The sequence below is a fragment of the Mandrillus leucophaeus genome, unplaced genomic scaffold, assembly GCF_000951045.1.
Source record: "Mandrillus leucophaeus isolate KB7577 unplaced genomic scaffold, Mleu.le_1.0 Scaffold637, whole genome shotgun sequence".
Classification (NCBI taxonomy): domain Eukaryota; kingdom Metazoa; phylum Chordata; class Mammalia; order Primates; family Cercopithecidae; genus Mandrillus; species Mandrillus leucophaeus.
The window spans coordinates 101,553-112,122 of NW_012106886.1; the positions used below are offsets into that span (position 1 = coordinate 101,553).

The following is a 10,570-nucleotide window of genomic DNA, read 5'->3' on the forward strand; positions in this document are numbered from 1 at the left end:
GTCACCTTGAGGGCTTGTTAAAACACAGATTCTGGGCCCAGCCCTAGGGCTTCTGAGTACGTGGTTTGGGGCTGCCCTGAGAACTTGTATTTTCAAGTTCCTAAGTGATGCTGTTGCTGCTGGTTCAGGGGCCACACTGAGAACCACTGCCTTAGCGTGCGGTCAGGGGAGTGTTCTCTAGGGACGTATTATCTAAGCTGAACCTCCAGTAATAGAAACAGGCTTTCATGAGAAGAGCAGGGACTGTGGTATTCCAGATAGAGGGAAAAGCGTGAAGGCTCCAGTGGGAATAGAAGGGGCCATGTTCCTGGTACCCAGATTGCACTAGAGAAGAACGATGCCTTTTGCAGCTTCTCCAGCAGAACCCATGCTCTGCGTGTGTCTCTGTTATAGACCGGAACCACCTTCCTCTCTAATTCTATTTTTCTGATGCAGCCACTCAGCAGTGAGCCCCTCCAAGGCAGAGTGTGCATCACGGCCACCTTTGGGTGCCCAGAGCCCACCCAAGACCTGACACAGTAGATGTTGAGGGATTCTTAGTTAGTTGGGGTCTAATTGTAGTGTCCTGGCTTTTTCTGTAGGCTATAAGCTAAGGAGAAATCTGTTTGTTTCACAGCAGTGTTTTAAATGCTTCATCGTCCCCCCTTTTCCTTAGATAGTTCCCGTCCTTTATCTAAATCTAATTTTCTTCTCTCAAATTTCTGCTGCCTAGATAGATTTTTAGCACATTTGGTGAGAAAAAGAAAAATTCCTTGAATTCAAGGTAGCCCTCCCCCACCTACCTTCCCAAGCCCCAGGAGATAGGGAGAGATGGGTGGTGGGGGTTGGGTGGGGACAGCAGTTCAGAGGTCCTTCTGCTTGGCTTTGGGAAGGTGGATGTGGTCATAATGGGAGTCAGCAGAATTGCTGTATTAGTCCATTTTCATGCTGCTGATAAAGACATACACAAGACTGGGAAGAAAAAGAAGTTTAATTGGACTCACAGTCCCACATGGCGGGGGAGGCCTCAGAATCATGGTAGGAGGTGAAAGGCACTTCTTATATGGTGGTGGCAAGAGAAAATGAGGAGGAAGCAAAAGCAGAAACCCCTGATAAACCCATCAGATCTCATGAAACGTATTCACTATCATGAGAATAGCACGGGAAAGACTGGCCCCCAAGACCATTCCCACAACATGTGGGAATTCTGGGAGATACAATTCAAGTTGAGATTTGGATGGGGACACAACCAAACCATATCAATTGCCTTGCTCAAAAACGCTAATAGTGGGAGGCTGTGTTTTCTGAGAGCAGAACCTTGGCCAGCTCCGGGAGGTGGTCCACACTCAGGACAGGGGTGGGACAAGGCAGGCCTGGGGGGCCCTTGAGCTGCCACCTTAGGTGGTGGGAGGGCCTCTCCCCTCACATCCTGCCTTTCCAACATCTCTCTCCACACTGGAAAGGAGTCAGGGAGAGACTCCAGGTCAGAGGACAAGAGCTTTAGCACACGTGCCCTGCGTGGCAGGAAAAGGTTATTGGTTTGGTTTTGCTTTTGAATTGCCCTTTCTCTTCCTTCCTGGAGAACGGTGTATCCACCCTTTCCTGAGGCTCACAGAGGGGTCTTTGCAAATGCAGATGGTCCTCAACTTGACCATGGGTCGACTTCGAATTTTGAGAATTTACAGTGTTGTGAAAGTGATACACATTCAGTATAAACCATATTTTAAGTACACATAAAACCATTCTGTTTTTCACGTCCAGGATAGCAGTCAACTAATTACATGAGATATTCAACACTTTATTAGAAAATAGGCTTTGTGTGCAACGATTTTGCCCATCCACAGGCTAATGTGTTCTGAGCACGTGTAAGGTAGGGTAGGCTAAACTATGATGTTCCGTAGTTTGAGCTTACTAAATGCATTTTCAACTTAGGATATCTTCAACTTGTGATGGGTTTATTGGGATGTAGCCCCAAAGTAAGTTGAGGAGCATCTGCAGAGCCAAGAGACAGATTTTCTCTGGTCTCATTAGCATCCTGAGCTTTGGGAAACAATAGTGTAAGAATCTGTGTTTCTCAGACTTGAGTGAGTATCCGAATCCTCTGGAGGGCTTGTTAAAGCCCAGATTGCAGGCCCACCCCCAGAGTGCATGACTCAACAGGTCTGGAGTGGGATTGGAGAGTCTGCATTTCTAACCAGTCCCCAGGTCATGCTTTTGCTGCTGGTCTGGGAGCACACTTTGAGAACCCCTGCTTTAGCATCACATGCAGCTAGAGAGTGCTAATAACCTATCAGTCACTGCAGGACAAAGAGTTTATTTGTCTTGTAGGTACTTGCATTTTCCTTAACCCTTCCTCCTGAATACAGAATCTGAACCCTCTTAGCCCCTTTCCCAACAGCTCCATGGAGGGGCAAAGGCATGCGTTTCCAAGAGCCCAAGAGACAGAAGCCAATCCCTAGGGAAGAACAAATAAGTTAAGAACCCAAGAAAATTACAGGGGTTGAGGGAGGCAGAATGGGGGAGTGGAAGTATCTACTTTTTGTTCTTTCTATTGCATAGTCCCAGAAATCATACAAGTATAATATTTAAAACACAATTGGTTTAGTATTTCTTAGCCCCAGGGGAGGTAGCTTCTTCCCAGAAGGTAGAGGTACCTGGAGCAAGCACCACATTCAGTGGGAGAGTAGAACTGCATAGGCATCAAAGACCTGAGTTCTGGCCACAGTGCTGGTCTGTGACCTTGGAGGATCCCTTCAGCTGTTGCAGCCTGTTTCCCCAGCTGTATAATGTGTAACAACAAGACTGACCTTGAAGGGGCACCATGGCAGTCAAAAGAGCTGAGGTGGATGACAGCATAAACCACTGTTTGATTACAGTTCCAATGTAGCCAACCTGAGCTTTCTTGGTTTCCACAGGAAGGACCAGTACCTCCTCTCACCTGTGAACTGCTGGTATCTGGTTCTGCATCAGACCCGGCGGGAGAGCCGAGACCATGCCACCCTCAATGACATCTTCATGAACAATGTAATCGTCCGCCTCTCCCAGATCAGTGAGGATGTCATCAGACTCTTCAAAAAGGTGGGCAAGTAGGCTGCCCCGCATGTCGCAGGTCTTTGCCCCAAGCTGGCCCATGGTAACACTATACCAGCCAGGGTGGGATGTGGTTTGGAGACAAGGGAACAGGAGGGGCAGGTGCATTGAAGGATGCAAGTGGCTGAGGGCTGAGCCCGTTTGAACCCTGGATGTGCCTTTTAAAGAGTGTGTGGTCTTAGCCACTTCAGCAATCACTGCCACAAAAATAAAAACCTTTGCATGGCTAGGTAAGTAGTACATGTTCACTGTAGAAAATTTTAAAAAATGGAGATGAGCACACACACAAAAATTGAAATAACCTGAAATGGCATTGTTTGGAGATAATCACTTTGATATCCTAGGAATTTCTCTATGTGTACAAATGCAAATACATTTTCTGAGAGTGCTTAAATGTGTATATATTCTAGTGTACATATGCATTTTTTCCAAGTCAGATCATAATGCATATATGATTTTACTACCTGCTTATGTCACCTAACAAATTACATAACACTATATTACATTTTCTCACATCAATAAGTATATTTCTATAACATTTTGAATGGTTACATAGTATTTCGTTATATAGATGTACCCTAATTTATTTAATCTCTTATTGTTGAGCACTTAAGTTTATTTCTGTTATTTTACTCTTATAAATAACACTGCTGTGAGCTTCTTTGTCACACTCTCTGTTGCTTTCTTAGGATCAGTTTCTGCAGTGGGAATTTTAGAGTTGAAAGTATGCTCATTTTTAAGGCTTTTGACAGTGTACCTTATTGCCTTCAGAAAGGTTTCACCCATATAAACAATCAGAAGCTGAGTGTGGAAGGAGCACTGAGGTCTCTGTATCCCATGTTCCCTGCACAGTACCTGGCATATACAAGGTGCTGTGCAAATGTTTGTAGAACTAAACTCACTTTTGTGGATGTCAGTTTCCTTGTCTGTAAAATGGGCAAGTTATTTAGCCTCTGTGAAACTCATCCTCTTTGTCTATCCTGCAGGGTTAAGGTCAGCTACTTCCCGGGAGGGTGAGGGTTAAACAAATGGTGTGCAGGGAGAGTGGCATTATTACAAAGTGGTTTGGGATGTGGCCTCTGGGTCCAGAATTCTTAAGTTCTTGGGTTCTTAATCCTGGTTCCATCATTTATTAGCTGTGTATCATTGGGTTTGTTACTTCAATGCTCTGTGCCTCAGTTTCCTCATTTGTGAAATGGGGATAGAGATAAATACCCATGGGCAGATGGAAGGATTAACAGGCTTGTTGTTCCTGTGTACAGCATGGACAGCATCACCTGGCACTTAGTAAATGCTCATGAAAGCTGACTATTATTATGCAGATTTAAGGGACTGTTATTACCAAAAGAATCTAGCTCATCTCTTCTTGCCAGGTGCCAGTTTCAGGGGTTTGGTGACCTGAGATTGCTAGAAGCACAAAGAAGGGGACGAGTTGATTGAAAATATAATCATCTCTCCATGGTCTGCGTTTGGATTGTCCACTGTGAGGATTACTTCTATAGCAAAATTGTAATCGCAGGCTAATTTTCTCCTGCCACACAATATGCTTCTGGTCTCCTTCTGGGGTTGTGTTTATGAAATGTGGGCTAACTTTCATATTTGCATAAGCAAACATAATTAGGAAGGTAAATACAGTGCAAAGAAAAAAAAAATTACACAGTGCTTTGCAAAGCCAAACTGAAGTGATCCAGACGTCTGCAAGTTTGGGGTGTTGGTTCCATTCCCAGCCCCCGCCTGCTGCTGCTGTCACATCTTTTTTCCTGGGTGGGAGTGACTCACAGAGAAAGGGTCATCCAGGCCTTTAGGAAATGAAGGGTCTTTTTCCTGAGCTGAGCCCTGGGACAAGTGAGATAAATCTTTTCAGTTCTCATTTAGGCTGACAGCAGCCTGACTTGTGATGGAGGTTAACAGGGTGGAAAATAATGAAAAAAATGTCTACAGCTGAGCTCCTGGCTGCCTTGTTACCAGGCCTGTGCCTGTGGAACAAAGGAAATAACCCAGCCCACAGGGGTTTGGAGAGAGGCGCGGACAGAGCCTGGCTGTCTGACTTTGCACAGCACGGCCCCTTTGTGTTGCATCAGTTATACCTAATTTCGGAACGGTGGCCGGCACTCTTTACATAATAATAGTTCCCACAGACCTCAAAGCAACTATGGAGGCTGCTCTCTGGTCAGACTGGGGATCCTCACTCACTCCATTTTACAGGTGAGGAAGTAAAGTGTTGGGAGGCTGCAAGGAGAACCCAGACTTGGTTGCTTTGGGCCCCTTGTCATTACCAGCAGGAGGCAGCGTGGCTGGGCTTTTGGAGTTTGTTTCAGAACCGCCTATCACTGCACCCTGGGCAAGTCTCTCTGACTCTCAGTTTTCTCATCTGGGAAATGGAGATGGTAACAATGCCAACTTCACAGGGGGCCGCTTTAATACATAGAGGTGGGCCAAGTGTCCCCCAGGCCTGGTATCTAGTAGGTGCTTATTAAATGGTAGCTTGCCAGTGATCCCTAAGAACAGAAACCACTCCCCATGTCTAAGCTGGGGTCCTAGGGCTCTACCAAGCCACATTCTGGCAGTGAGGCTGCAGGAGATGGGAGCGGCTACTAGGCCAGGTGTCTGTCCTGTGCCTATCTTCTGGCCTGGGCAGCTGCCCCGCCTGCCAGCCTCTTACTGATGCGGGAGGTGGTTTGACTTCATAACTTACCTTTTCATGATTCTCTACTTCCCCTTTAGAAGTGGAGTCTGTTCTTATGACTAGAGGCAGCACTTCAAATTCCAGAAGCCCATGCACGTGGCCCTTGCTTTAAGTGTGAGATGTGGATCAGCCATAGTAAAATTAAACTGAATGAGATCCAGGAGGCCATCTTTAGTGATCAGGACTCTTACGATGGCAGACAGCAGAAATGCAGCTTACCCTGCTTTAAGAGAAAAAGGGATCTTACTAGTCATAAGCCTGGCTTCAGGCATGGGGGGCTTCAGGGGAACAAAGGATGTTACTAGAATTCTGTCTCTCTGCAACTCTGCTCCTGTTTTCCCTGTTTCCCTTTTTTTGGCGGGGGGGAGGCTAGGGGCTCTTTCATAGTCAGCCCCCCGCCATGTGATAACCAGAGGCCCCTGGCATCTCCAGGCTTACATCCTCTCTGCTTCAAGTCCCTTTTCACAGAATGGGATTTTTTGGTCTCTGATTGGTCCAGCACGGGTCACGTGAGCACACCCTGGGCTGCTTCTGTGGCGGCGGCGCTGCAAGGCTCTGCCTCACCAGGCCAGGAAACATACCCGTCCCTGAAGCCAGATGCACTCTCAGTTCCACCTGACCCATGGGACTAAGAATGGGTGAGAGGTGGTTCCCCAAGAAAAGTAGGAGAAATACAAGAAGAGGGGAGAAATAAAACAGGAGATGGCCACTGGACTCTCTTTTCCAGCCCTTTTATCATCCTCTACAGCAGCTGTACGCCTCTGCTAGATGTCCCTCAATAAAGAATGCTCCTTACCTCTCACAATAGCTCATTCCATGTGGGGACATCCGTGATCAATAGAAAATTCTCCCAAATGCCGAAATGGAATCTTGTAGTGTTTTCACCAACGGGTCCTGATCATCCCTAGAGGGCCAAACAGATCAGACCCACATCGAAACCTGTCAGTTGCTTGAAGGCAGGAATCATGACCATCCACCGGTCCTTCCTGCCTGTGGGCAGATGTCTCAGGTTCCTTCCATCATCCTCCTGGAATTTGTCTTTGTGTTCTGTCCCCATATCAGTCGCTCTCCCTGAGTCATGCTTCAGGTCTCCTCTGACTGACAGAAGTTACTATTCAGAACCAGTCAGAATACTCTAGGAAGGTCTGAGCAGCTCAGGGCAGAGCAGGGCTGTCCAGACACTTTATTTCTCATAATAAGACCCGTGAAAGTGTTTGCCTCTTTAATGATTGTTTTACCACATGATTGACACAGTGAACTCTCGGTCAGCAAAAAGTCCCAGGTATTTTTGTACCAATTGTTTTTTAATCTAGCCTTTGACTTCTGCTTTTGTGTTTCTTCATATTTACCCTTCTAAAACTTCGTTTTGTTAAATTCTGGTCAAATGGGATCAGTGTCCTTATTTGGGTGATTTTTCAAGCAGCAGGAGGGTAACTGCCAAGAGGTCCTAATTCCTCCTCTGTGGGAAAAGACTGTTTTGTAACTTCTCCATGTCTTCCTCCTCGGTGTCACCTTCTGTGTGTCAATTCTTTGGCCTCCTGTTTGATTCTTCTCTGTCTTCTTTGTGAGAGGTGGAAAGTGGGGCAAAGGGTTGAGAATAAATTCACAGTGAAAGTGCCCCTGGAGTTGGGCATTGGCATATGAATAAGAGCCTGCTGAATGGGGAAAGGAGGTTGGGAGTTCAGGGTCTGGAGAAAGGCAAGAGCCAGTGCGTAGAGTTTATTGTGATGAAGGTCGAAGGAAAAAACTCAGAACAGAGGCTGAAAAATGGCAGTGCACAACTGAGTTTGGCTCTGACGTATAATCGTCTTGGCCCATACTATGTTAAGAAAGATTAAGCTGACATTTAAGCATTTAAAGATTTCTCCTAAAATCACGATTTTGTGTTTCTTTTGGAAAATCAGAAGCTCTAACTATACCAGCCCCACGTGGACTCACACTTGGCATCAGCTGGCGGTAGCTGAGTGGCCGCCAGCCCCGCAGCCTGGGCACGCTGTCTCTGCCACTCCACTGACCCTGCTACCGTATTTTACCTGACGTGGTTCCTTGATTTTGATTCTCTGGCCCTTTGTACATTTGAGTTTGTGACCCCACCTTTAAACATTACCTAACTGTGGTTCTTAAATTCCAGCGTGCATCAGGATCACCTGGAGGCTTTATTAAATGCAGACTGCTGGGCCTCAGTCCCACAGTTTCCGATTCAGTAGGTTTAAGGTGGGGCCTCAGAACCTGCATTTCTAGCATATTCCCAGGTGATACTGATGCTTCTGGTCTGGGGACCATACATAGAGAATGAGTCCTAGTCCAACCTCCTTGTTTCACAGATGAGGAAACTGAGGTTCGTGTTTGGCAAATGCAGAGTCTGGCTCCAAACTCGGGTTTTCACCTCCAGCTCCAGGACCAAAGCCACTACCCCATGTGCTGCACCAGGTGGGAGGGTCAGTCCGCATCCCACTTGCTCTCCTTCTCCCCACTAACCGTTTCTGAAACTGGGTATTGAAGCCCATTCCATTTCCAGTCTCATTCTGTTTTCTTCAGCTTCCTTAACAATAGCCATCCATTATTCTATGCTCTGATGCCTGCGGAATCTAATTACTTGCCCCAGCCGTGATGTGAATTTGATGGTTGGAAGCTGTGGTGTTAGAAGGAAGCACTAATGAGGAAAGACTCTTTGCAGAGAAGCGAGGCCACGTGGTGGGCTTGTGTTTGAAAGCAGCCATTCACTGTGTGGCAACAAGGACTTGGTCTTGAGTGAGTTTTCTCGTTCCCGCCTCGAAGATGTCCATCGCATTTCATAAATAAATCAGGGCTTTTTGTGTTCCATAATTGCCTTGCTTTGTAACTGAGATCAAAAGCACCAGTGGCCTTGGATTCAAAGCCAAGTTTATATTTTATTTTTTGGTTGCATGAGAGAGTAGAGTGAGGGTGTGCATGCTGGAGGGTCCAGCTATGAGGCCTGCATGGGGAAGGAGAGGGAGAGAGCAGAGTGGGCACGCTGCCAAGGGATGAGGCGCCTTCAGCCAATCTCCACCGTCTCCCAGGGAGATGAAGTCGCGAACGGTCACTCTGCCAGTAGAGCCTGCTAAGCCGGTCATCACCAGGCACTCCCAACTCATTTAATAAACATATATTAGCACTAGCATGACAGTAGGTAAACAATAATTATAGATAACAAACAGTGAGCAAATGCCTGCAGTGTGCCAGGCTCTGGGCTAAGCATTCTATACACATTTAACTCTTCAAACCCAAGAGGAAGATGCTGCCATTATCCCATTTTACAGATGAGGAAACTGATGCCAAGAAAGGTGAGGTTAGGGTGTGTCCAACCCCAGAGTCCATACTCAGATCCAGATGTGTCCAACCCCAGAGTTCATACTCAGTGGTAAAGGCAGGCGCCAAAGAAGATAGAGCCAGGTGCAGTGGCTCACACCTGTGATCCCAGCACTTTGGGAGGTTGAGGGGAAGGATTGCTTGAGCTCAGGTATTTGAGACCAAAAACAGAGACACCCTGTCTCTACAAAAAATAAATTAGCCAGGCATGGTGACATGTGCCTATAGTCCCAGCTACTCAGGAAGTTGAGGCAGGAGGATCATTTAAGCCCAGGAAGTTGAAGCTGCTGTGAGCTGTGATCACTCTATTGCACTGGGTGACAGAGTGAGACCATATCTCAAAAACATTAATTAAAAAAAACTAAAGTAGATAGATAAACGACTCAGACACAATGCCCTCCTCTCCCTCAAGGAGCTTCCAGTGCAGTCTGAAAGCAGAGACAGGTGTGAAGCGGTAAGTCATTCAGATACAGCAGAAAGGGATGGTTATTGCCACAGAAGTTTGTTCAGAGGGAGGAGAACTTCTAACCTGGGATCGGGAAGGTTAGAGGTGGGGGAAGCAGCATTTGAAGCGGGCCCTTCAGAGTTGTCCTGAGCTACAGCGAGGAGGCTGAGCCTTTAAACCCTCATGTTGGGTAGTCATTGGATGTGGGTTCCCTCTAAAAGAGGTTGTGGGCTTGGGCAGATGATGCCTGTGCAACCAAGGCAGTTCCAAAGTGGCTGACACCTGAGGGTGTCCATTGGCAGCACTTTCCTGCAGCTGGGGAATAGGTTCCCCAGGCCTGAAGGGGATCTGAGTGGTGTGTCACAGCGCCCACAGCAGATGTGCAGGATTTAGGGAAAGTGGGAGACGGAATCCACACCAAAGCAGAAGCCAGTGGGAGGAAAATCTGCGTCCTGGATCATGAAGAGGTGGGTAGTCTAGTGCAGTGGCCAAGGCTGGGGCCGGACTCTGATTTCATCTCTGTCTTGCCACTTTCCTGCTGTGTGAGCTCTGCCTAATCCCTTAAACTCTCTCAGTTTTGTCACTTTCAAAGTGGAGCTAATAATAGCCTCCATCAAAAGGTTGTTGTAAGGACTAAAAAATTATGTAAAATGTCTACCCGGTACACAATAAACAATCTATAAATAATATTATAGCTATTAGGCCAGGCATGGTGGCTTATATCTGTAACCCCAGAGCTTTGGGAGGCCGAGGTGGGAGGATTGCTTGAGACCAGGAGTTTGAGACCAACTTGGGAAACATAGCAATACCCCATCTCTACAGAAAAATTAAAAATTAGTCAGGTGTGATGGTTCATGCCTGTAGTCCAAGCTACTTGCGAGGCTGAGGCTGGAGGATTGCTTAAGGCTGGAGGATTGCTTAAGCCTGGGAGTTTGGGGCTGCAGCGAGCCAAGATTGTACCACTGTACTCCAGCCTGGGCAACAGAGAGAGACCCTGTCTCTAATATATATATAAAATATATAATTTATATCTAATATAT

General features: G+C 46.7%; 1 protein-coding gene across 1 annotated transcript in view; it reads left to right on the forward strand.

Annotated features, from left to right (window-relative positions):
- SRGAP3 (SLIT-ROBO Rho GTPase activating protein 3) overlaps positions 1-10,570 on the forward strand; it is a 144,504-nt gene that overhangs the window by 20,246 nt on the left and 113,688 nt on the right. The window contains exon 2 of the mRNA XM_012000648.1: positions 2,895-3,057. Within this exon, the coding sequence (XP_011856038.1) occupies positions 2,995-3,057 (63 nt within the window). The 5' untranslated portion in view covers positions 2,895-2,994. The remainder of the gene's footprint in view (positions 1-2,894; positions 3,058-10,570) is intronic.